The sequence below is a fragment of the Salvelinus sp. IW2-2015 genome, linkage group LG23 (genome assembly GCF_002910315.2).
Source record: "Salvelinus sp. IW2-2015 linkage group LG23, ASM291031v2, whole genome shotgun sequence".
Classification (NCBI taxonomy): domain Eukaryota; kingdom Metazoa; phylum Chordata; class Actinopteri; order Salmoniformes; family Salmonidae; genus Salvelinus; species Salvelinus sp. IW2-2015.
Genome location: NC_036863.1, coordinates 26,730,803 through 26,757,452, shown reverse-complemented (window position 1 = coordinate 26,757,452; position 26,650 = coordinate 26,730,803). Strand labels below are relative to the sequence as shown.

Here is a 26,650-nt window from a genome sequence, read left to right as displayed (position 1 = left end):
ATGTTATGGGGGTGCGTTGCTGCAGAAGGTACTGGTGCACTTCACAAAATAGATGGCATCATGAGGAATGAAAATTATGTGGATATATTGAAGCAACATCTCAAGACTTCAGTCAGGAAGTTAAAGCTTGGTCGCAATGGGACTTCCAAATGGACAATGAACCCAAGCATACTTCCAAAGTTGTGGCAAAATGGCTTAAGGACAACAAAGTCAAGGTATTGGAGTGGCCATGACAAAGCCCTGACCTCAATCCTATAGAAAATTTGTGGGCAGAACTGAAAAAGCGTGTGCGAGCAACGAGGCCTACAAACTTGACTCAGTTACACCAGCTCTGTCAGTGGGAATGTGCCAAAATTCACCCAACTTGTTGTGGGAAGCTTGTGGAAGGCTACCCAAAATGTTTGACCCAAGTTAAACAACTTAAAGGCAATGCTACCATTGTATGTAAACTTCTGACCCACTGGGTATGTGATGACAGAAATAAAAGCTGAAACACATCATTTTCTCCACTCTTATTTTGACATTTCACATTCTTAAAATAAAGTGGTGATCTTTACTGACCTAAGACAGGGAACTTTTACTGTAATTAAATGTCAGGAATTGTGAAAAACTTAGTTTTATTGTATTTGGCTAAGGTGTATGGAAATGTACAATTTCAACTGTACACGGAGAGCTAACATTAATAATATGCATGTCAATCTCGCATGGCTCAAAGTACAGAAGAGATTGACTTCATCACTATTTGTTTTTGTAAGAAGTATTGACATGCTGAATGCCCCGAGCTGTCTGTTTAAAGTACTAGCATACCAGACATCCATGCATACCCCACAAGACATGCCATCAGAGGTCTCTTCACAATCCCCTAAACAGACTACGGGAGGTGCACAGTACTTTATAGAGCCATGGCTACATGGAGCTCTATTCCACATCAGGTAACTGATGCAAGCAGTACAATCAGATTTTTAAAAAGGTACAAATACACCTTATGGAACAGCGGGGACTGTGAAGAGACACACAGGCACAGACACACTCATACATATCCACATGTACATATCCACAACACGCACACTCTAAACACACGTACATATAGATTTTGTATTGTAGATATGTGGTAGTAGAGTACAGTAGTGGCCTGAGGGCACACACGTAATGTGTTATGAAAAGTGCTATGAAATGTAATGTCATGTAATATTTGTAATTGTATATAACTGCCTTAATGTTGCTGGTCCCCAGGAAGAGTAGCTGCTACCTTGACATCAGGTAATGGGGATCCTTAATAACTACAAATACAAATAAAGAGTGGATTGACGTAATGGACAGAGTATGTTTGATGACCTTAGCCCCAGTTTGATCCAGGATTCTGTTATAATCAACACCTGTTTCCATGGTGATGTGCCCATTCATAGATTGACAGACGTCACATATGCCCTCTGTGATAGGGAGGTCACATGACCAGATAAGAGAGAACGCAGTGTGTGCCTCTCCTGCCCATCGATCTGTTTGTCATAAAGAAGTGTGCTTTCTCTCTCATTCACTCTAGTGAGATCATGTTTCCCAGACTCTGTGTGTGCATGTGCCTATGCAAGTCTTTGTGTGTGCTGGTCAGAGCGTGTATACGTGCACAAGTTTGTGTTTCTGTGTGTCAAAGTTCAGAACATGTTTATTGATGCAACACAGACGGTTTACTCTGTGAACGACACATTTTGCCCATTTGTGTTTGTTTTCTCCTGTTCCCCGTGTCCTGACACTTGTTCTAACAGAAGGTTCTGGGTCTAAAGACAACTCAGGTAACCTATCCTTCAGATCAAGCTTGTGCTACTGTGCATGTGTCTGTATATTTCCACCTGCTAGTGTTTTGTGTGTGAGTCTGTGTGGTTGAGTATATATGGTGTGTAAAGTATTTCACTGTGTGGTGTGTGTTACATACTCTGCCTTTGTGTTGAAGATGTGGGTTGCCCATCCGTTGATGAAGCCTGGGCTTCGTGTGAACCACAGCACCACCAGCAGAATGAAGAGCCCCAGGACACTCCACTCTCCATAGGACACTGGCCCCAGAAGACGATGCTCCTCACGGATCAAATCATACGCTGCATGTTCTTTCTCTGACTGCACAGCACCACAGCCCCACGTACGCTTCAGACTAGAGAGGAAGAGGGGGAGAAAGGGACAAGAGAAATGAGTGGGGGAGCAAAAGAGAAGGGGGTGAGAGAAAGACAGACTGAGTGAGAGAGAGAGATTATTTAAACTAATAGGTCAGATAAGAAGCAGAGTGAGTGAGAGAGACATTGCCCCTATTTGGCATATGCAAACCTTTACAAATATCATGTCATGGTTGAACTGAGAGAGAGGAGAGAGTAGAGTTAAAATAATGCACTGTGATGCTCTGGCCAGGTCACTCACTCGAAGCCGATGAAGACGAGCTGGAGCCAGAGCCAGGCCAGCGTCAGCATTAGCAGCATTGTGGGGAAGGCAAAGGCGAACCACGAGGCAAAGTTAACCACGTCACCGTTCTGAGGGAAGAGTCTGACAGTGGGTTTCTGTTAAGAACTTCACTTCTCAAAAATGTTAAATGTCAGTTGATCAATACGATATGTTCGGACTCCCATATCTATATTCATATATGGTATATACACTAACATTTGCGAGGTGTGTGTCTGTGAGAGGTACATACGCTATGTGTGTGTGCGTGCGTGCCTCCGTGTGTGTGTGTGTGTTACATACTGGCTCATCTGCCCTGTGAGGACGAGGTTGGGTCCGGTACCAGTGAGAGTGGCAGTGCCTCCGATGCTGGCAGCGTAACACACACACAACGTCAAGCCTTTACACATTTTCATCCTCTCCTTCTCCTCCTCTTCCTCCCCAACCTGCTCTGCTTCAGTCCCCTCCTTCAAGACCATGGACACTACCACTTTATACAGAGAGGAAAGGGGAGACAATACCACTATATATTAGAGAAGTTTGGGAATCAGGACTACCAAGAGGTCACAGCCAAAGTTGTTAGCTAGGCAGGCTATAGTGTGCCTGTTGCCTGTAGACATACAGCCTAAGTCTATATTTGTCTGAAATCGCCATGTACATGTAACTGTATTATGGTGTGTTGGTGACAGTACTCCAGTCTCACCTAGCCCCCTGCTCTGACCTCTGCCCCCAGCCCAGTGCCGCTCACCTGGCTTCCCATCAGTCAGAGAGGTGTCCTGGTTAACTGGTTTGTCTGGGGAGTCCAGTTTATCTTTTGAGGCTAGTTTCTCCAGTGGGATGTGATTGTCCTGGATCATAAGTGTGTCCTGTGGGGTCGAACTGTTCTCCAGTTTTTCCTCAGGAGTCGTACCATTCTCCTGGCTCTGAGGGGTGGGCAGAGGGTTCTCCCCCTTTCGTGGGCTGTTGAGCTGCTCCAGGACGGCCTGGACAATGGGGACCATCATAGCTGTGGTGGCTGTGTTACTGATCCACATGGACAGGAAGGCTGTCACACCCATGAACCCTAGCATCAGACTGGTGGGAACAGCGGAGGAGGGGAGGGTGTATCAGAGTCAGAAAAGAAAATAGGAAGTGGAGAAGGAGGAAAGCATGCTAGGCTTTAGCTCAGTGGGCTGACAATCTTGATTTGATACTTGAACAACTGATAGACAGACACCTGTGATTTGCTACTCACAGGGCAGGCCGCATCCCCACAACGAGTAGAACTCTGAGGGCGATGCGCTTGTGAAGATTCCACTTCTCCACGGCAACAGCCATCATTAGCCCGCCAACAAACAGCATGTTGGTGTCCTTCAGGTACTGCATACACACCTGATACACACACGTGAGAGATTGTCTTTGAGTGTGAGTATGTGTGCGCGTGTGTGTGAGTGTGTGTGAGGGAAGCGTACCTGCTTGGACTCCATGATGCCAAACAGAGGGAAGAGGACAGCGGGCAGGAGAGCAGTCACAGCCAGCGGCAGTACCTCAGTACACCAGTACACTGCCATCAGGGCTATCACATAGGCACAGCCTGCCTCCTGCAGCACACACATTTACAATACTTGATTTAGATCCATATAGCTGTACAGAGAACCCAAATATTCTAGAGGTCAAAAGGACAAACACCCACACACACAGAAAAGAACTGAAGCACATGAAAACACGGTGTTCTYTGTGTCTGGTAGTGCCATTGTATCAATATTGATCTGTGATGTGAATTTGTGAATCTCAAGTAATGTAAACTTGAACTTTAACACCCTATGGTGTGATGAGGACATGTTCCTTAGTCTTCAATGCCCTGGCACTGAAACACTGAGCTTACAAGAATATAAGACCTCCTGGGGCAGGTTTTATGTCACTCTCACAAGAGTAGACTACTAAGTAGGCCTAATACCTAAAATTGGTCTACTGTCTGTCAGTACAGCAGGAGAAAGCATGGTCAGGTGACAATAACACACTCTCTCCGAAACCAAAGTCTTTGCAATGTGTATTTTTCTGATATATTAATATTTATATTTAAAGGGTCCAGCTGGGCCTTCTACTTTAGTTACATAGGGATGGTACATGCTGTGGAGACCCCTGAGATCCAGTTGCCAGGGTTACCCGGTCAATCAGTGTGGGATCTGGGATGTTTTTTCAGATTCTACATATCTCTATGGATACTTCTGGGAATCACCGACTATATCAACACTGACGGATGGTTATCATGGTTCATCAGCACTGGGTACAGAAATGGTCAGATTAATACTGCAATTGAGAAAATTCTAAACAAAATGAGACATGACCTTTTTCAAGGTCAGTCTCGCAAAAAGAAGCATTCTTGCGTTCTAACTACCCGCTATTCAAAGTGCTCTGAACAAATTAAGGGAATCGTTCACAAACATTGGCACATTCTAAGATCCGATGATGATAGTATCGGTAATGTGTCTTCAGACCTTCCCATGGTCGTATTCTCGCGGGGCAGAAACCTCAGAGATCAGTTGGTAAACTCTGATTTACCACCCCAAGATATCCCTGCACAACGTGTATTTGCGCCCCTATTGGATGGAAACTACAAATGTAATGGCTGTGCTCAATGCAATGGCACTTATAAATGCAGATCCTTCAAACACCCCCAAACAGGGAAACAGATCCCAATCAAAGGTGTTATCACGTGCTCCACTAAGGCAGTTATTTATATTATAACTTCTCCATGAGGTAAAAATGATGTGGGTAAAACAAAGCGTGAAATAAAAGTACGTATCTCGGAGCATCGTAGCACCATTAGGTGCAAAAACTTACCCAGTTGCTGCCCACTTTTTGGAAGCAAACCACTCGATTTCGTCTCTACGTTATATTGGCATCGAACATTTCACCCTCCCTAGGAGAGGGGGTGACCTCGACAATGTATTGTTAAAACGAGAGGCTGCCTGGATCTTTAATTTAAAGACCCTTGCTCCCTTCGGTCTCAACGTAGACTTTAATCTGAAGCCATTCTTGTGATTATTGTGATTTTGCTATTGTAAATGTTTGTAGGCTTATGTAGCCAAATTGTATCTATGATCGTACGCTATCCATTTATGTTTTTTTGTATGCTATTTTAATATATGAGAATTAACCAATGATATCAGGCCACACCCGGCCATGATTACAGACACCTGTGTGTGTCTTTTGACACTATATAAATGAGTCATGCTGCAGTGTTTGTCATTATACCCTGATGAAGACAGCTTGTCTGTTGAAACGTTGGACATCAAATTTTTGCATCTGAGCTCCTAGAGTGTGCATGTCACGCCCTGACCGTAGAGAGCTTTTTATGTCTCTATTTTGGTTTGGTCAGGGTGTGATTTGGGTGGGCATTCTATGTAATTTTTTCTATGATTTGTATTTCTGTGTGTTTGGCCGGGTGTGGTTCTCAATCAGTGGCAGCTGTCTATCGTTGTCTGATTGAGAACCATACTTAGGTTGCCTTTTCCCACCTGTCTGTGTGGGTAGTTGTCTATGTGTTGTTGCCTGTCAGCACTCATTTTTGTATAGCTTCACGGTTCGTTTGTTATTTTGTTAGTTTGTTTAGTGTTCGTTCTTTAAATAAATTAGTATGTACGCATCCCACGCTGCGCCTTGGTCTCCTCTCTTTGATGACCGTGACAGAACTACCCACCACCAAAAGACCAAGCAGCGTGGTAAGATGGAGCAGCGTTTTTTGAAGAGTTGGACATGGGAGGAAATCCTGGACGGCAAGGGACCCTGGGCACAGACGGGAGAATATCGCCGTCCTTCAGAGGAGCTGGAAGCAGCTAAGGCGGAGCGGCGACGCTACGAGGAGTTGGCTCAAAGAGGCGTGCACGAGAGGCAGCCCCAGAGTCAGGTTGGAGACCTGAGCCAACTCCCCGTGCTTACCGTGGCGAGCATGTGACTGGTCAGGCCCCGTGCTATGGGGTGATGTGCACGGTGTCCCCAGTGCGCACTCATAGCCCGGTGCGCTATATTCCAGCTCTTCGCATCTGCCGGGCTATGGTGAGCATCCAGCCAGGAAGGATTGTGCCAGCCCTGCTCTCCAGACCTCCAGTACGTCTCTACGGCCCAGGATATCCTGCGCCGGCTCTGCGCACTGTGTCTCCAGTGCGTCTGCACAGCCCAGTGCGTCCTGTGCCTGCGCCCCGCACGTGCAGGGCCAAAGTCACCATCCAGCCAGGATGGGTTGTGCAGGCTCTTAGCTCGAGACCTCCAGTGCACCTCCACGGCCCAGTGTATCCGGTGCCTGTGCTAAGAACTAATCCTCCTGCATGTCTCCCCAGCCTGGTGAGTCCTCCTCTCTTTGACGGCCGTGACAGTGTGACTCTCCTTAATTTTTTTAAGCATTCCACTCTGCTAGCCAGCACCTCGCCTAAATAGGTGTGCGTTTCTTTCGCGTCTAGGTTTTAGTATTTTAACCTGTGTGTCATGTCTGGTGGGGATAGACAAAAATCAATATGCGCACGATGACGCACGAGGAGGCACACAGATGCAAGCGCGGAGCCGGTTGGGTCAGCATGTTAAAGAGCGGAATTTCCATTTTCTGAATTTCCAGAATAAACGAAGTTCATCTCGTACAAGACCGAGTCAATGGCTCTGGAGAAGTCGCAATCAGACGGCGGTGACGGCGAGGCGCCGGTAAGACACCTTGAATGGAGAGTGAACTGTGCTGCCTGCCACTGGAGGACCTGCTCATCTCCCCTTGTTGACAAACCCCCTCTCCCTGCTCAAGCTATGTGGATCCATCTTGACGGTCTCCCCATCTTTTGGAGGCTTGAAACACCCAAAACGTTCAACTCTAGGTGACAATTGTTGTAGTCCAGACCTACTCTCTGTTCTGTAACTACATCTTTCATTTGATGATTGTTTATTTTTATTTTCAAGACTTTGAGATTTTTTCTGTAATGAAAAGCGCTATAGAAGCTGAATAAATTATAATTGTTATTATTATGAGTCTGAGAGAAAATATTTGCAGTTTTAAAGCAAATTTCCTGTAATAAAAAAAATCATATTTTTTGACGTGTTCATATGCTATCGGGGGCCCGACCTCCTAGGGGGACCCCAATGCCCCCCACCCCTTGGGTGCTACGCCAGTGTGTGCGTGGGGAAATTAGAACTATAGCAATACATGTTTACGCCAAAATCAGCATGCGTCAGGTGCACAAAATAATTCTGATTTAATTTATGAAATATCTAACAAGACGATAGACTACTAGTAGGCTGCTAGTGAAATATTTTAAATCATCATTCAGATAGCCTACTCTTTGTGTAGAAAGCAGAAAGAGTAGGCCTAGATGGGGTCAAGAGGAGGTAGGGACCCCTGGAATAAGTCTATTCGACAACTTTGGCGCATACCGTGGTTCCGATCAGCAGAGGTAGTGGGAGGAGGAGGAACGGAGTGCAGAACAGAATCACCCCATCCTTGAACATCCACATCGCCTGGAGCGAGGACACCATCCTCTCCCGGTCAGAGAATACAGAGAATTACAGTTGCGCACGTCTGGACTCACTCCGGGAAGAAAGCAAAAATGATGAGGGAAAGGGTGAGCGAACTCAGATACCTCCAGCTTTACACTGGGTACAGGACTGCACATGACATCTTTCTCTCTCTCGCTCCCTCTCTCTCTCTATGTTTTTGTGTGTGTGTGTGTGTGAGACAGAGAGTCAACACTTTTGTGTGGCATTCATACTTAAATATTAACTTCTTTAATGTGTTTACTCACACACTGTAGTCCTGGTGCAAGTTTATCTTAAACTCTTAGAAAAAATAAATGTTTGAAAAGTCATATTGTGCACTTAACTTTATAAAACTTAATTTACATTTTTAAGATTTGAATCTGCTCATTGATGCAGCTTTGTTAGGATTTATCACAATTGTTGAATCTCTCACAAGAAAGTGACATATTAAGACTAGAAGGCAGTGATTTGTTTTGGACACCCATGTAATTCAAATCCTGTCATATCACATTGGAGTTTGGAGGGCAGGGTGAGAGAGAGAGCGAGAGAAGGTATAAACTGAGAGCGACATAAGGGGACAGATAGATGGGATTTCCTTTGAACAGCAGTGGGTGCTGGAAAACCAACCTGTCTTTGGGAGTAAAGTTACACTCCCCATAACACACACACACACACACACACACACACACACACACACACACACACACACCTGTCTCTTATACACATCTAGATGTGTATAAGAGACAGCACACACACACACACACACACACACACACACACACACACACACACACACACACACACACACACACACACACACACACACACACACACACACACACACACACACACACACACACACACACACACACACACACACACACACACACACACACACACACACACAAACAATTTGACTTCAGATCCTACACTGCCACCGTATGGCAATTTTTTTGTTTACTTACACTCAGTCCTTAACATGATACCTCCCTTCAAATAGCCCAGATGTTCTGAGAAATTAGAGTTAAAACACAGAAATGCACAAATATGAAATCTGATTATTTTGCTTAAATTTGATTGGAACATGGAGGACCACTTGCAGGTCATTCTTCATACAACATATGTGGGGGCCAATCATCTTCCTTTCCTGCGTTCCAGGACCAGGGTTTACATTTGAAAAAGGCTACATCCAGGCTACTTGTTCTGTGCAGCCAGCTATTGATTGCAAGTAAAGGTCAAAAATCAGTTATGCAGACAGTCTATGCTTCTCCTACCTGTATACATAACACAATCCATCGGCTCGTGAGGTAAGGTGGGGGCTGTGAATGGGGTCCTTTTATGCTTCCCTAATGGGAGGCAGTAAACAAACAGTCACTGCAAAACACCCCAAAGGGGCTGAGCAGGTGATGCCCTGATTCACAGGTGCATTTTGGGTTTGCAATGGTAGTGCCAAGTTCTTGCATCGGTGTAGGGCTGGAATGGGGCAGTCCATGCAAGAAAAACAATATCTCCCACCGCCTACTCTATTTTACCTAAAGGGCTAGAGACAGTGGACTAGAATTATGCCAAAAAATCATGTTATATCAACTCTGATTCATATAGAAACGTTCTACAGTGCTTATTCTGGGTTTCCTCCATTAGGGCCAATAGAGGGAGCCACAGTGCTGTAATGCTAAAGGTCATACATGTGTTAATGTTGTAACATATCAGCTGTCATGGTCACAGCCACTTCAGTGGGCAGACATTTGAAAGTTGACACTATCGTAGAGCTATCTGTGAGGGTTTCCAAACTCTTTCTAGGAAAATGTGTTTGTAGGTCAGCAAAAATAATATCACAATCCAAACGGCAACCCCCATCCTCCTCTGAGAAAAATATAGAGGTCCTTACTAGACGGTAGATATTAAGATTCTGATGGACATTTAAAAAATGCATATTTCATCCTCCCTAAGGGATACCACTGATCTGATGAGAGCAGAAAGGTGAACATATTGTGCTACTGGCAACTTTTACATTTATTACACCTGTTAAATGTTTCAGATGAGTGACATTTCTATGGAATGAGGGGAGAAAGGCTCTTATAAAGGCAGGTTTGACCTGTGGGTCACATATCTACATATTTACATTTTCTGGTTGTGTAGTGGCTCTGCTGAATCAATTCAGAGTTGAACATTAACTGGGCAATGAGGGGGCTGACAGTGTAGAGTACTGGGCACTACAGGATCCAGCTAGGGTAACACTCACCGTGCCTGTCTGACTCTCTATCTGTCTTTATCCTAATCCTATTTGCCTATATCACCTATCCCCTGACCAAACATCGGCTGGGTAAGTTTTTACCATCTCGATTCACTTTGATAGAGGCTTGGAAGGGATTGTGGTGTTGGGGAGTTGGTAGTTTTTTTGGCACAGTGCATGAAACCATATAATTCTAGTATAGTAAGTGCTCTTTATTTAAAGCATGATTTGGAACATGATTTAGATGTATGGCTGTAGCTATTAGTTTACTAGTGATATAATAATAGCACAAACTGTTTAAAATCAAATTGAATCTTAAAAAAAGACAAAAGAGCCCTTTGTAAATTTAAATGTACACTCAAATCACCAATCAAGACATCACTACTACCACTATTTCTACTACGTCTATGAATGCTAGTGATTCCAAGCAGAGTCATATACATATATATATATATATATATAAACACGAATACTACCATTGCATCCATAGAGAACCCATTGCAGTCGTGAGGCCAGTGTTTGCTGTTTGTGGACTTTAGCAGTGAAACAGAAACCTTTGGCCCTCTGACAAACAGTTGATCCCAGAGCAAAACACCACACATCTCTGCAGTGTAGAACCAGGCCTAAAGCAATACCACACTGACTACTAGCCAAGCATGCTTTTGATTGGCTCTCATTTCCTCTCAACCTATCAGTGTTTGCTGGTGTTGCCATGTCCAGCAACAATATGTACTCTTTTATTGTAATTCTTATGCATTGATAATCACTGTTATTGAATCTTAAATATTTAAGTTATTGGCTGTGTTCTAGAGGATCAAAACCGTAATGGATCATGGGCAAATTGTGACTGACTGACTGATCTACAAATAATAATGAGTAGTTATTTATGATGCAAGGTTTTTTGTCGGCAGTCGCTTGTACTGTCGAATGCAATGTCGAACAAGCCCATAGTGACAGGGTAGGAACCATAGTTTCGGTCCATGTTTCCCAGGGGACTCTAATTGGTGTTAAACATGTGAAATGTATAAAAGCAGAGATACTGTACAGTATATGATGACGAGACGGTCTTGTCTCCGCCCTAACAATGGGCGTTGTTGTCCCAAAGGTGGGAAGGCATATGGTCTGCTTATCGCTGTATTCCCAAGTACACAGATTTTAACGGGAGAGGACCCTCTCGCTTCGCCTCTTCCTCTCTGATAAAAGCACCCCATAGTCCTTTTCAGGGGTGTATTTATTACGGAAACCCTTTACCGTTTAAAAACCAAACGAAAGCAAACAGAGCAAACGGAACAAAACGGGGAGGGACCTACCTATATTTGTCCAATAGAAACTCCTGTTTTTGTTGCAAAACATTTTCCCTTTAGAGTAAATAGTTTCTGTTGCAAAACATTTTGCAACAGACTAAACGTTTTGCATCAGAATCCATTGGGAGAATCCCAATTGGATTGCTCGCCTCCTCTCCTCCAGCTGGAGAGAGGAAACAAATGCGTTTTTATTAAATGAGACTCCATTTCTACTCTTTCGCGTCACCAGGCAAATTACATTTACAGGGATGGAATCCTAAAATAAATGTGTAAAGTGATAAAAACTAATTTAGCTTTTAAAGATAAAAGGATAAGTGGCATATTGTTTTCTAAAAGTGTGCATGCTTTACTCCTTTGAGAAGAAAACAGCTGATTCAAAGGGGGGTGGTGTATTTTAAAACACTTCCGTGCTACCTGCTGTGAGGATACTCCTGTACATCCTCTGTCGAAGTAGGTGATCGAAGAGGGGCGCAGACACTTGTTTTCGCCTATTAAAGAATTCAAAGAGGACAGACTTTTGCCCAATTGACAATCTCCCAGAGTGTTTGCACAGACTGTGCAGCGTGGTTGCTGTCTAGTTTTATTTCTATGAGAAACCATTTTGTGAACATGCTCATGCTGTCTGTGAAGAAATGTTTGGGGTGTGGTCCATTGTTCTGAAAAGTTGTTTCCAGTTGATTTGTGTTGGGAGAGGCTTTGCTCGCTTCTGGGTCCAAGCACTGTTGCTAGCGCCCCTTGTCACTGTTTTTTGGTCACTGTGTGTAGCCTAACTAGGTCAATACAGTCCTGTGAAATCTAGTTGGGTGAAATCACTGTTGCACTTTAGAAGGAACTGAGATCTAACAAGCCTTTTGTGTTCATGTCAAAGTATTTTATATGTGTATCTATTTCTAAACAAGCAAACCTTAGTCATTTAATAAACTTTTTACATCTGCCTCAGACTATTTCCCTTAAATGGTCCTAGATAGAACCTGTATCTTTGAATATATGTTATAAGTTTCTTTGTTCTGTATTGCAGGCTAGCTGTTGGGATATGAAGCTGCATCTGCCTGTACTCCTGCTGCTCTGCCTCTGTTGGCTGGGACTGACTGTAAGAGGGCCAACCATAACCTCACCCCAAACACATCAACCTTCCTTAAATATCTAACCATAAATTAGAAAAGTATTGACTACAAGGCTTTTAAAGCACCCTAACCCTACCCTAGTTTCTACAGTCCAACCCTAGTGTCTCTCTCTCTCTCTCTCTCTCTCAGGATGAGACTGGTACGGTAGCTACTGAGGACCACTCTTGCAGGGAGCAGGTGTTCAGCCAGGAGGCCCGGTGGTCAGTAGGGGGTGCTGTAGAGAGACTGGGCAGGCAGCTACTGGACAGCCTGCAGACAGGGCCAGAGCAGCCCAACGTCATCATATCACCCCTCAGCGTGGCCCTTGCACTAGCACAGCTCACACTGGGTGAGGCACGTGTGTGTGTGTGTGTGAGAGAGAGAGAGACATGTATAATGTCAATAGTGAGTATGTACCTGTGAGATTGTAAGTGTATGCCTGTGTCTGCTTATGACTGTTATTAACTTTTGTCTCAAAGAATTAATGTAATCAAAACATGGTCATTGCCTCCTTGTGATGCCCCTATCAGGAGCTCGTAACGAGACACAGAAGTTGCTGCTAAGTTCTCTACACGCCCACACCGTGCCCTGCTACCATGAATCCCTGGGCAGCCTGCTCCAACACCTCACCAACACCTCCCTACAGGTGGCCACACGCATGTACCTGCGCCCAGGTGAGTGTGTGTGTGTGTTTGTGTTTATGTGTATATTTCAGTGTTGCAGCTCTGTGCCAGAAAATGGCAGTCTACTGACATAATTATAAAGCAAACCCATTCTAACTGCCTTTGTTAATGCAGTAAAGGTCTGACAATGTTTTGGACTCTTTTGGTGTATATTTATATGTGTTATATATTTGTTTCTCTCTTTCTCTCTCAGAGTTTGAGGTGTACCAGTCCTTTGTTGCAGAATCCGTGCGTAGCTACAAATCAGAGCCTGCCCCCTTGATCTCAGTGGAAGATGTCAACCAATGGGTGGAAGACACCACCAAAGGTCACATGACCAATTTCCTGCCCAGTATTCCGCATGATGTGGTGCTCATGCTTATCAATGCTGTGCATTTCAAAGGTAAGCCCTTTCACTCCTTGTTTAAAATAACGTATTTGAAACTGTATACAAGTGTCTACTTTTTACAATTGTGTGGCTTGTTCTCCTGTTGTCACTGGTAGGTGAGTGGGAGGCTCGCTTCGATCCTCAGCTCACACAGAAGGATGTCTTCTACCTGGACAATAAGAACTTTGTCCATGTAGACATGATGCGGTCAGCCAAGTATCCACTGAGCCTGTTAGAAGACGGGGAGCTTGGGGCTCAGGTGAGCTGGGCCAGCTGTATGTGTTCTGTCGTCTGCTTCTGTCTCCATCCTCCCTTTCTATCTTTTCACACACAACACTTTCTACTGGAGACTTGTTTTGAAAAGTCCTTGCTGTTGAAACGTAGACAGTAAAACGTATTGTTCTCTCTACCACTCTCTCACCTCCATTCTCTTTCTCTCAATCTCTCTACAGTGCAGTTGGTGCAGTCTCCCTCTCTAAAATGTTTCTCTCCACCCCCTTCTGTGTTTGCAGGTTGCACGTTTTCCATTTAAGGGAAACACCAGCTTTCTGGTAGTTATGCCGTTGCCAGGAAGAGGAAACGTGTCATCGCTGGTGGCCAAGCTGAATATCTCTGACCTGTACAGACGTCTACCTCAGGAGAGGACCATGCAGGTCCAACTGCCCAAGTTCACCCTGCAGTACCGCCAAGAGCTACAGGAGGCGCTGACCAGCATGGGTGAGAACAGAAGTAGTGTCAGAAATGACCTAGGGCAACAGCACTAGGTCTGGGAATCATGTCTGATTCTCTTGGCCAATTCTGAGAAGGTGATTTTCGAGACAGACAACTCTCCCAACAAATCACTTGTTTTGGTAGGTGGGGTTTAAAAAGAATCCCCTCAGAAATATGACGGACACACACAATGTGGATGCAGATAGCTAGGGTAATTTTAGCCACAGCCAGTCAGTGGTTTTAAGCTTGTAATGCTAACGTCATGGCGCATGCAAACTACTCACTTGTGAAATACACTCATTGAAAATATCCTCCTCCAGCTCCATCTAGCTAGCTACAGCTCCGCTCTTTCCTCTCTGCCAAACTGACGTTGGTCCTAGTACAGACGTGTATGCTGGAACATTGGTACGTTCTGGGAGGCAACCCACCTGTCTAGAAACTAGCACAGAAAGTTAAATAGTTTTGGCCAGGAGTTTTTCCTCTGTCAGATCATGTGGTCTGGAAAAACTTGAGTCATAGTTTAAGCCCTAGTCATAGTTTAAGTGAGCTATAAATGGACAGGCAGGGCCAGCCCTAGCCTTTTGGGGGCCCTAAGCATGAGCTATCTAGTGTCTGCTTGCTGGCTGAACCAGTCTCCAATCAATCCAGATTAAATGAAAGGCAGGGATGCTACCGTATGGCCAGTCAAACAAGCTTGGACTAGGCTGCTCGCTGGAACAAGTTCGCTCAGATGATCGAGCATGGTTTGCCATAGTAGCCAGTAGCTAACGAGAGCAGAATGATTTTCAGAATTAGGAACTAGTGTTAGGTGGATGGGCAAAATCTTGATTTTTAGAGATGAGTTCCACGCCATCTACAAGAGAGATCGGTTAAGGGACGTACATCACGTAGGAGTGAATCCTTCTGATGTGAGACAATGGGGCCCACCTACCTCGCGGGCAAAACATTATAGTGGTCCCCTTCTTGACGGCGAAGAGAACATTTTAGGTTTAAAGTACATTTTCAGCAATTCCACACATTTTGCCCTGGGGTGGAGAGAAAATTTAGCAATTTTGTAACAAATTTCATGCAATTTTATTCGTTTTGCCATGTGGCTGAGAGACATTTGTGCAGTTTAAATTAAATTTCCTGTAATTCTACACATTTTTATTTATGCCATGTTAATATGATATCTGATTGAGAGTGACTAACAAAATCAATGGGGAGTTCAGGGCCCCTGGGCATGTGCCCTGCGTGCCCTGTCGGTATACAGCCATGATTACTACAAGTTTAGATAGCTGACTAATTTACCAACCTAAAAATGATTAGCTGACATGTATAATTGAGTGACTGACCTATCAAGCAATAAACTGCTGAGGCACAACTACATTTAGAAATAGCACGTTGTGTATTCTACTATTCTGTCAATTAAAATCTCTCTTATCTCTCTCTCTCAGGTCTGGGCTCTTTGTTCTCTAGTCCTAATCTGTCCGGTGTCTCAGAGGTTCCTCTGCAGGTGTCCAGCATGCGTCACGCCTGCGGGGTGGAGTTGAGTGAGGAAGGGGCCGAAGCATCTGCAGCCACCTCCATCACCATCATGCGCTCTGTTCCCATCTTTTCTGTAAACTCCCCCTTCCTGTTTGCCCTGGTAGACCACGCCTCCCTCGCTCCAATCTTCCTGGGCACCGTCACTAACCCAGCCCCTGACGCCAGCCCCATGCAGATCGACAGTCCCCTTGGCGATGATCCCAATGGCAACAGGACCCAAAGTGACAGCTCTCATAGCAACAGCAATGTACAGAACGATGGTCCCCATAGTAACAACAACGTACAGAGCGACAGTCCCCATAACAGTAACAACGTACAGAGTGACCAGCCACAAAGTGAGAGAATGCAGTGTGGCGTCCCTGTCGGGGGGGAGGAGCAACAACAGCCACTGAATGAAGTAGAGGGAAACCCCAACGCCCAAGTGGAGGGGCAAGGATCCAGTTCCTGTGCCAATCCCTCTCTTACAGTTCCTTCCTAAACCAACACTGATGCCCAGCTTGCCCCAACCCATCTCTCACTGTTCTGTCCTGAGCAACACTGCCCGACCAGCCGGTCCCATATGGAGCCCAGCCCTCACATAGCAAAACCCTATCCCAATCTATTGACACAGTTCCCAGTCCAGAATCAACCCCAGCCCCTACCCCTAGACACCTGACAACTTCTCACAGTCCCTCCCCTCCCCAGTGAATGCCCCTGATTACAACCCAATGATTTAGGAGAGACCATGGACCTGTCCTATACTATAGTGTGTGCAGATTAACACTCAATTGTGATGCTATTTTTACACTTGGCTGTGCACTGTCTGTCTTACAGTATTTGTTGTGTTTTGTTGTGATGTCTTACTTTGTCATTTGGATGATTCCCACCTCTGGTATTGATTAAAGAAATTAAGTCTCAACGTTTTAGTGAATGGTGGATGTGATCATGTGAATGAGCAGGACTGGATTTTTTATATAACAACAGGGGAGTCTATTTCATTTTCAATGGATTTAGATTTAGGCTTATACCTCACAACCTATAATTTAACTATTTTCTCCAGCACATTCATGCAATTAAAAACGGACTTATTTAAGATTTGTTATAACATTTCAGGTCAATTGCTTGCGCGTCAAATTTAACATACCACCGTTCATTTGGGGCAGTGAGGGAGGACCATGGATGCGCCTTGCGCTCAAAACAGCCATCCAGATTCTTGCCGAACCCAACAGGCTACGTCAGAGAAGGGCGGGTAAAAGTTGGCTTCACGGCTGTGTGCATCGTCCTGGTACAGTCAGCACTCCACCGGAGACACGACTGCTAGAGACATACGTACAGGCGACGTGGACCATAACCGCTTGGAAAGGTCAGTACCTTTATGCATCATATGCAGAGTTGGGGAGTAATGTATTACAAAAAAACAAACTGTAATCCGTTACGTTACCAGCAGTAACATTGTAATCAGATTTACAGATACTTTTGAAAATCTATATGATTACCTCTGGGATTACTTTTCAATTTATAAAGGATGTTTGTCCTAAAAAAATATCAGACACCTTTCTCTTTTCTCAATGACATTCAAATCAGCATTGAAAAAAGGCACAAGTTTAAGTTTGTTATGCCTGAGCAAGTCTGACCACAGATCAGAGACCACTATGACGATACACCAGGGTCATTCCTACTATGCGGTGCCTTTTCTGTCCCCAGGAAATATTACTTCTTATTTAGTGTAAAATCTGCATTCCAAAGAATTTTAAATATAAGGTTAGGTGCATAGCCGCGGGAAGTATGGGTGCTGAGGGTGCTGCAGCACCCCCTGAAAAATCGTAATAAAATAAATATATTTACTAGTCCTGTATTAGCGACTGATATAGCCATCTGTAACGCAGGCAGAAACATATATTCAGCACCGTAGGTTACTTTCTAAAATGTAATCCGTTACAGTCAATAGTTACCTGTCCAAAATTGTAATCAGTAACGTAATTTTAGGATTACCCAAACTCTGTAATGTAATCTGATTACTTTCAGATTACTTTCCCCTTAACAGATGCAGGCTAGCATTTTTTCGGCATGAATCTTGTTCTGGGGGCAGCTCTACAGAGTGATCACTAGCTGGCACAGCCACAAAGTCATTCAATCTAATCCTAATCTTAACCCTAACATTAACCCCACTGATAACCCCTAATGCCTAACCCTAACCTTAAATTAAGACCAAAAAGCTATTTTCTTTCATACATTTTTACAATACAGACAATTTTGTCGCTGCAGCTGGCCCATCTAACGGAAATCGCTCAGTTCTGGCTCAAGGACAAGACTCATCCCAATAAACATCAACCTGCTTAAGAGCCATTAGAAGAAGACAATAATTCATATTACCAATTGAACATCCATTGCAGGATAAATCAATATTAAAGTTTACATAGCTGGCCATAAATAGATGTTGGATTTTACTAAGGGTTGTTATGTACATAAATAGATGTTGGATTTTACTATGGGTTGTTATGTACATAAATAGATGTTGAATTTTACTATGGGTTGTTATGTACATAAATATATGTTGGATTTTACTAAGGGTTGTTATGTACATAAATATATGTTGGATTTTACTATGGGTTGTTATGTGGCTTCTTCTAACCCATTGCTTTCTACAACAGATAATAATACAGTTAGGATGTCTTTACATTATTAACCAACATCTGTCAGATTTACTGTCGTTACAATTCATTTAATACCCCTTGAATAGGACATGGAATTCTAGATTAGCCAAACTGTTTTACCTGAGCATAACCCCAAAATGAAGGACTTGTTAGCGTACTCTGTTCTTGATTTTGTTGTCATGGAGGACAGATTGGGCTCATTGCTTTGAGTTGAAAAATAAATGCTGCTCTCAGAATGGCATGCTTTGAGTACTACTGAAAAGCGCTTGTATCCCATATGCTGCATTTGATAGAGGCCTGTTGTTCATGTTTTTGTTGGTGACATCTTGATCATTTACAACTGTTTAAGTCTATCAAAAGTGTGTGAGTTGTGTCCGTAAGGCCTATGTGGTCTTCTTATATTAAACTTGTTTTGACAGTATGTAAATACCAAGGGTGAGTTTAGAAGGAACTCCCTCAAACTTTTATTCCATAGGTTGGGATCCGCACTATGTGTTGCAAGAGTGTTTTATACTGGCTGTCCACTGGGGCATATTCATTATGCCTATTCTGTTGCAAAACGGAAGCAAATGGAACGAATCGTGGAGGGACCTACCTGAATTTGTCTAATAGAAACTCTTGTTTTTCTCTGTATGCTTCTGTTTGGTTCTTAAACGGTAAACGGTTTCCTTAATGAATACACCCCTGGCCGCAAAAACAATGATTGACAGGCAGCTTAAACTTCTTCAATTCAACCATTATTTTATTAAAATACACATATACATTTGTGAACAGCCATCCACATTCACATCATCCACAATCCGAAAATAGTTAAATGAGAGAGCAGCAGTGCGATTCACATCATTGCGTTATGTAGACTACATTTCAATAATCAGTGATATCCGTATCGCCGTAGACTACACCACTGCTGTCATCCTTACCTCCAAGCGTTTATTCAAGTTGGATAATCTTTGGATGCCGACGGCAGTCGCTTCATTGGAAGGCACAGCTTGGACTGTAACCTACAAAAGCTTATTCCTGCTCTTTTCCTGCGATCCATCAAATGCATTTGGTGTGTCATCATTGTGGTCTCTGATTGTGGTCAGACTCTCTGATTGTGTCTTTTTTTAATGCTGATTTATATGTCATTGAGAAACTAGAAAGGTGTCATATTTTTTTCATAAACATCCTTTCTGAATTTAAAAGTAATCCTAAAAGTAATCATCTGTATTTTTTTAAGTATCTGGAATCTGATTACAATATTCTTGCTGGTAAAGTATCTGATTACGTTTTGTAATCCGTTACGCATTAGCCTACATGTAATCCGTTACTCACCAACCCTTTAAATGGGATAACTTGAACTCTTGATCAGGATTGACATTTTAATACTTGTCTGTAAAACAGAGTTACATAGTGTGACTATACATTTTTTTCCCTTTCTTTCCGAGCACTTTATTGACTGGTTCATCTGCCGGCCTTTGGGCTACCTCAGGATGTGCAAGGAACTCTAAAACACTATATATTTTCAGAAATGTTGGTATATGAGCTTTTATTGGTGTATCTTTTTCACTATCTAATCATCGCACGGGTTTGTTCAATGACAGACATGTATTTGTTTAAAATATCACTTAATGGTTTCATTTCAAAGAGACAAATAATCATGTTTTTTTTCAAAATGCTATATATCCGACGCACTCTCAGAGAAATAAGTAGTAGGCTACTGCTAGGTTTTAAACTGTAAAATGTAACAAATAACTACATCTGTTTATAAAGAAATGTACAGATATACATTTTTACATCAATATTGATAAAAAAAATACAAAAACAATTCAATACAGTAATACTGTATATCAAACATTTACATTTGACATTTTAATAATTTAGCAGATGCTCTCATCCAGAGCGACTTACAGGAAGTACATTCATCTTAAGATAGCTAGGTGAGACAACCACATATCACAGTCGAATATACAGGATACGTACATTAGATTCCAGCTAATGCAGCGTTTTGCAAAAAATATCTAAAATCTATAAAAAAAAAAAGATAACAGCAATATTTTAGACACACATGAAGGTACCCATAAGCAATCATTTCTGATGAAAAAACACAAATGTAAGAAAGTGGTCGATATAGCGTTTTGGAAATAAACTCTTCATTTGTGGGTTGAAAATTTGTGTATATCAAGAGGACTGTGTGACCTACAGCCAATATCTACTGTACCATTTTCCATTTTATTTTGGCTTAAATTCATCATGCTTGTGATTGTGAATGGTAGAGGACGGCCTCAGTGCAGAGAGAAGGAAGATCTCTCTCTGTGGGTTTGGCTGGCTGCTTTGGGTTGGAACTCAGAGATCAAGTGTCTGGTTTAACCATCAGGCCTGCAAAGAGAAAAATGAGAGGGGGAGGAGAAGACGAAAGGAATTGAGAGGAGAAGTGTGTGGTCTGAGGTCAGTTATGGATGTTTTTTTCATCCGGGAAACCAGGAGAACCTTAATGACAACCAGATGTGCAGGGAAAAAGAGAGTATGTGTGTGTGGGGGTTAAATAGAAAGAATGTGAGAGAGAGGGAGAAAGAAAGAGGGAAAGAAACCTCTGATCTCCACCTCCTGTGACCCTTCAGCTTCTCCCTGCTCTGTCTGCTCACCTCTCTGTATGACTCTATTCACTCCACTAAGCTCATTACCAATACTAGCTGTGCTAGTGTGGCTAGCTAGTAAACAGGTGTGAACTTCACAGCAGCCTGCCTCTGCTTGTGTTGTGCGTTAGCTACACTCTGTGTGTGAGTGGAGAGCCAGAAGTTTAGGATATATTATATGGTTAAGTCTATACTTAGTAAGAGGATGTAATGGAGCTCAGTCTGAACACACAAAGGTCTACACATCTCCAATTAGTAGAGCAAGAAGAGAAGAGGGAGAAGAGAGATGCTGACAGAGCTAGAGCGATAGAGAGACAGACAGAGAGACCTTATTGAGAACTCATTGCTCCATCACACCCTGCTGAGCAGGTGAGATGGAAGGACTTACTGTAAGTTAAAACCACATTTTCCCACAAGAGCCCTGGCCTGCAGGGAATCACCCTCACAAACTGAAAGTCTGACTCACACTCTATGGGCCAGTTTCCCAGACACAGATTAAGCCTAGTTCTGGATGTATGTTTGTATAATAATGTGTGTGTAATTGATTGTGTGCTTGTGTTGCAGGATGATGTGGACGACCCTATTGCTGTGCCTGGGGGCCCTCCTCTCCCTCTCTTATGCTCAGTTGGTGAGACCACTCCACATCTCTGTTTTCATACTGCTTTCTTTTTCTCATACTTTCATGTCTCTTTATATGCTCTCCATCCCTTTGGCTTTCTTATGCAGAGAGATGACATGTATAATCTCTCTCCTCATCCTCTAGTAGTTTATCTCTCTATTTTTCTCATTCTTCATGAACTAGCCATGCCATTAACCCTCCTCTCTTTTTTCCTGTCTTTGGATCAACCAATCCTGTGCAGTCGGAGACAGAGGGGGCGGGAGGGGAAGAGGAAGCTGTGGAGCTCTTTACCACGCCCAGAGCCAAGATGGCTGCCGCCACCTCTGACTTTGGCTACAACCTTTTCCGGGCCCTGGCGGGTCGCGACCCGAAGACCAACGTATTCTTGGCCCCCATCAGCATCTCTGCAGTGCTCACTCAGCTCTCCATGGGTTAGTTAGCCTCAGCACTGTTATACTCTATATCATTGTCTGCTATTTATCTGGTATTCACCCCCCCCCCCCTTCTCTCTCGCTCAGGAGCGTCTCCGGATCGTTCAGAGAGGTGGTTGTACAGAGCTCTAAGGTATCACACCCTGCAGGACCCTCAGCTCCACGACACTCTCAGGGACCTACTGGCCTCACTCAGAGCACCTGGCAAAGGCATCAGCATCGCTGCACGCATCTACCTGGCCCGCAGTGAGTGTGTATAACCATACATGTGTCTCTGTGATACTTTGAACAGTCTGTGTGTATTTTGATTGTGTGTATGTTTGTTGACCTGTGTGTGTATGTGTGTGTATTTGTGTGTGTGTGTGTGTAACTCTCTAGGACTGCGTCTGAAGCCGGAATATTTTGGAGTGGTGGAAAAGCAGTATGGGGTGCGGCCCAAGACTCTGATGGGCGGGGCTAAAGATGTGAATGAGATCAATGATTGGGTCAAACAGCAGACGGGTGGCAAGGTCGACCGCTTCATGTCCAAACCCTTGGGACGGAACTCTGGTGTGGTCCCTCTCGGTGCTGCCTACTTCAAAGGTAAGGACAGTCTGTCTGCGGTTCAATTCTCTACCCTTATCCCCAAAGTTTTGCACTCGTTTATGGGGTGTAGTTTGTAAAATGCTGTGTTTGTGTGTAGGGAAGTGGATAACTCGGTTCAGTCAGAGTGGAGTGATGGAGGACTTCCAGCTTGATGGAGAGGTGCCCACCCGCATTCCCATGATGCAACAGGACAATTACCCAGTGAAGATGGGAGTTGACCCAGACCTGGGCTGCACAGTGAGTACAGATGCAGAAATGTAGCTTTTTTCAATGGTTATTACTTTCTTAAACAGCCAGTTATGAAAGTTTGCCTCAGGGAAAACATCTATTGATGTTTCCTTCCCTTTCCTTTCTCTCCAGATTGCTCAGATCCAGATGCAGGATGACATCAGCATGTTTGTGTTCCTTCCTGATGATGTCACTCAGAACATGACCCTGGTGGAGGAGAGCCTGACGGCTGAATTTGTTCAGGACCTCTCCATGACCCTTCACCCCATGCACGCGGCCCTTACACTACCTGTCCTAAAATTCAGCTACTCCACTGACCTCTTGCCACTGCTCTCTGACCTGGGTGAGTGCCTGTACCTCTCTCCCTCTCTCTTCATCTTGCTCTCCTCTGTCTTCACATCTCTCACATCCTCTCTCTCCATCTCTCCAGGTCTTGCCGAATTTCTGGCAGACACAGACCTGACTAAGATCACGGCTCAGACGGTGAAGCTTGGCAGCCTCAATCATAAGGTTGTTATGGAGATGGCCCCAGAGGGCACCCAGTATGCCAGCTCCAGCCACGTCCACACTCCCCTGTCGTACCGCGTGGACCGCCCCTTCCTGTTCCTGGTGAGGGATGAGGCCTCGGGGGCACTGCTCTTCATCGGCAGGGTGGTGAACCCACGCAAACTGAGGATATAAGCGCGCACACGTTTGTTTTACTATTATTGTGGGGACCAAACAATTGATTTCCATTAAAAATCCTATTTTCCCTAACCCCTTACCCTAACCCCTAACCTTAATTGTAACGTTAACCCCAAAGCCTGAAATAGATATCCTTTGTGGTCCCCACGAGGATAGTTAACACACACACACCATGTCCTAGGAGAGGATCAGCTATTGTTAAGCTAAATGTCTCATAAAAGCACAGAGAGGGTGGACAAGCGGCTAGATTCCGCTGTGGATCAGATAATACAGTTGGTTAATCGTGTAGGAATACCATGTATACCATTTAGGCCAATAGTCTAAACACTCACTGATATTCCTTGAATTCTCAAGTTGTTTTCAGGAAAAGGAATTTGAAAAATAAAGCGAACTGGATGGAATATGGGGAAAAATGCACCAAATAATTTTTTAATCTTCAACATAGAAATGCTACCAAAAATAATTTGAATTTCTTACGATGTTGAAACCAAACAGCCAAATCATGTTTATCTTACTGACATGCTTCTAAGAGGCACAGGCAATACTTTATGCTTTAACCAAAGAAAATACTCTTCACATTATTGTATATTGCGATGCAAGAAATAAACATTTAAGTTTTAAGTCTGTCTGACTGTCTGTGTCTGTCTGACTTCGGTGAGGGAGTTGGATAACTTTATCCAGTTGACATACTGTAGCTGTTTTCAGTAAAGGGTTGGGTTGATTTGGCAAGAAATTGGACTCTTGGCTATACTTTCTTTAGCTATTGTGCTGGGAAATTAAATTACAGTACTGACACATACTTTTCTCATTCTTCTATGCACTTCAGTCTCTTTCAAATGAAACATAGCTGAGCAGTGTGTGCCTGTGTTTAGTATGTTTGCGTCGACTCAAGACTGTAGTTTGAAATTACTTTGATGAATTTTCCACATTTGGGAAGTGATTCCTGTGGCCATGGAAACCCTTTCCAGAACAACACAACCAAAGTAATGCCTGGAAAATCTCTCTCTCTCTCTTTCTCAAATTCAAATTCAAGCTGCTTTATTGGCATGAAAACATTGCGTCAATATTGCCAAAGCAACAATGTATACAATATACATTGTAATAAAATAATACAAATAATAATAAAATAACAGTCAATAGTAGAAATATAATACATATAAAAGGTTAAACATAGAAAATGAAACTATAACTAACTTACTGTCATCCTCACCTTTACATCAGTACTACAACTACCATCATTATTACTTCTACTACTACTACTACCACCACCACCATCACTAAACTGCTATCATTACCATTACCCCTACTACCCATACCACAACTATTTGGAATAATAATCACAACAATAATAATAATAAAAATAATAAGTAACTTACTGTTTTACTATGCAGATGTATCTTTCTCTCTCTCTCTCAATTCAATTTCAATGTAAGGGCTTTATTGGCATGGGAAACATATGTTAACATTGCCAAAGCAAGTGAAGTAGATAATAAACAAAAGTGAAATAAACAATAAAAATGTACAGTAAACATTACACTCACAATAGTTCCAAAATAATAAATACATTTCAAATGTCATATTATGTGCAAATAGTTAAAGAACAAAAGGACTCACCTACGACTTGACAATGGTTCATTAAATCTCCCAATTTTTGCAAAATGTTGCATGCCTTCTCATACAGCTGCAACTGTATATGCATTCGTAAATCAAGTCCCTTCTTGAGTTGGGCTCTGGGTTGGAACAACTGTTGAGCATCTGAGTTTATGGTTGTTTGTGGGGGAAAGGGGTTGAGTGTGTGTGTCTGTGTGTATTTGTGAACTACCTACATTATTACAAATATGAATTGTTGATTATGGAAATTAAGATAAGCAGGATTTAAATATATATATATTGTTATTATTATTTAAATAGCTATATATAATACAAATGGGACACTTTTAAATGTGCCTTTAGAGGTCATGCAATTCAGTACTCATCTCTAAAACAAAAGCAATTGAGGTCAAAAGAGTACATATTAAACAAGGAAATTGTCACGTTCCTGACCTATTTTTATGTTATTTTGATTATGTTTAGTTGGTCAGGGCGTGAGTTGGGGTGGGCATTGTATGTTGTGTGTGTTTTGGTTAGTCTATGGGTGTTGTATGTGTATGGGATAGAGTATTGTTAGGTTGTCTAGTRATGTCTATGGCTGCCTAGATTGGGTCTCAATCAGAGACAGCTGTCATTCATTTGTCTCTGATTGGGAGCCATATTTAAGGTAGCCATAGGCAGTAGGCTTTTGTGGGTAGTTGTCTTGTTTAACGTTTGTTGCTTGTCTGTGCACTTGCGTTATTTAGCTTCACGATCATTTGTTGTTGTTTGTTTGTATAGTGTTTTCGTTTCATGTTCATCTTCGTTCATTTATTAAAAGAAGATGGCTTATTTTCCTCATGCTGCGTTTTGGTCCGAATCTCCTCCACACGATCGTGACAGAAATGGAAGGGCTAACAATACAGATAGATAGCAATACTGTACCATAGAGACTCAGAATAAGTTAGAGGAAAAACAAAAAGAAATGGAGGAACTTATTCAAGAAAGATCCAGTGTAATATATTCTGAAAATAAAGCGAACTGGATGGAATATGGGGAAAAATGCACCAAATTGTTTTTTAATCTTCAACATAGAAATGTTACCAAAAATAATTTACTGAAACTTGTTACAAAATGATGGAGTCACCCATGATTCACCAAACGGTATTTCGAAAAAGGAAGTAAAGCATATATTTTCGTTTCAGTCTCTTCCATCTCCACTAACCGAAGCTAATTGTGTGGAATTTTTCCTATTAATAATGTAAAATTAACAGCTGTACAGAAAGACTCATGTGAAGGGCAAATTACATAGGAGGAACTTCTTGATGCAATTAAAGCCTTTAAGTTCGGAAAAAACTCCAGGGCTGGATGTCATATCAGTGGAGGTATACCAAACCTTTTTTGATATACTCAGAGGACCGTTATTAGCCTGTTTTAATCACTCCTA

The 26,650-nt window shown here is 43.0% G+C and overlaps 2 protein-coding genes and 1 pseudogene across 3 annotated transcripts; 2 read left to right on the top strand and 1 right to left on the bottom strand.

The window, feature by feature from the left end:
- LOC111950916 (Na(+)/citrate cotransporter-like) overlaps positions 1-7,911 on the bottom strand; it is a 20,471-nt pseudogene extending 12,560 nt beyond the window's left edge.
- Positions 7,912-7,967: 56 nt separating this feature from the next.
- Positions 7,968-16,737, top strand: LOC111950914 (alpha-2-antiplasmin). Of its 2 annotated transcripts, none has more exons than XM_023968850.2 (8): positions 7,968-7,997; positions 12,467-12,538; positions 12,702-12,900; positions 13,082-13,225; positions 13,428-13,616; positions 13,718-13,860; positions 14,114-14,318; positions 15,749-16,737. In XM_023968850.2, the coding sequence occupies exons 1-8, from the start codon at positions 7,983-7,985 to the stop codon at positions 16,315-16,317; spliced, it is 1,536 nt and encodes a 511-aa protein (XP_023824618.1). In that variant the 5' UTR covers positions 7,968-7,982; the 3' UTR covers positions 16,318-16,737. The 2 variants fall into 2 exon arrangements, with proteins under 2 accessions (XP_023824618.1, XP_023824619.1); XM_023968851.2 differs by lacking the exon at positions 7,968-7,997 and adding an exon at positions 10,076-10,234.
- Positions 16,738-17,084: 347 nt separating this feature from the next.
- serpinf1 (serpin peptidase inhibitor, clade F (alpha-2 antiplasmin, pigment epithelium derived factor), member 1) lies at positions 17,085-24,255 on the top strand. The gene is made up of 8 exons (XM_023968852.2): positions 17,085-17,181; positions 21,652-21,715; positions 21,948-22,137; positions 22,225-22,383; positions 22,516-22,719; positions 22,820-22,959; positions 23,083-23,293; positions 23,381-24,255. Exons 2-8 carry the CDS (start codon positions 21,653-21,655, stop codon positions 23,629-23,631), a joined length of 1,218 nt encoding a protein of 405 aa, XP_023824620.1. The 5' UTR covers positions 17,085-17,181; position 21,652; the 3' UTR covers positions 23,632-24,255.
- Positions 24,256-26,650: the final 2,395 nt, after the last annotated feature.

What these genes read in the sequence shown, in the direction of transcription:
- serpinf1 (XM_023968852.2), top strand. Translation starts at nt 21,653, where the DNA reads ATGATGTGGACGACCCTATTGCTGTGCCTGGGGGCCCTCCTCTCCCTC. An exon ending in CGGTGCTGCCTACTTCAAAG is followed by an intron (nt 22,720 to 22,819) that starts GTAAGGACAGTC and finishes GTTTGTGTGTAG; the next exon opens with GGAAGTGGATAACTCGGTTC. An exon ending in ACCCAGACCTGGGCTGCACA is followed by an intron (nt 22,960 to 23,082) that starts GTGAGTACAGAT and finishes CTTTCTCTCCAG; the next exon opens with ATTGCTCAGATCCAGATGCA.
- LOC111950914 (XM_023968850.2), top strand. An exon ending in ACGCATGTACCTGCGCCCAG is followed by an intron (nt 13,226 to 13,427) that starts GTGAGTGTGTGT and finishes TTTCTCTCTCAG; the next exon opens with AGTTTGAGGTGTACCAGTCC. An exon ending in GGAGGCGCTGACCAGCATGG is followed by an intron (nt 14,319 to 15,748) that starts GTGAGAACAGAA and finishes TCTCTCTCTCAG; the next exon opens with GTCTGGGCTCTTTGTTCTCT.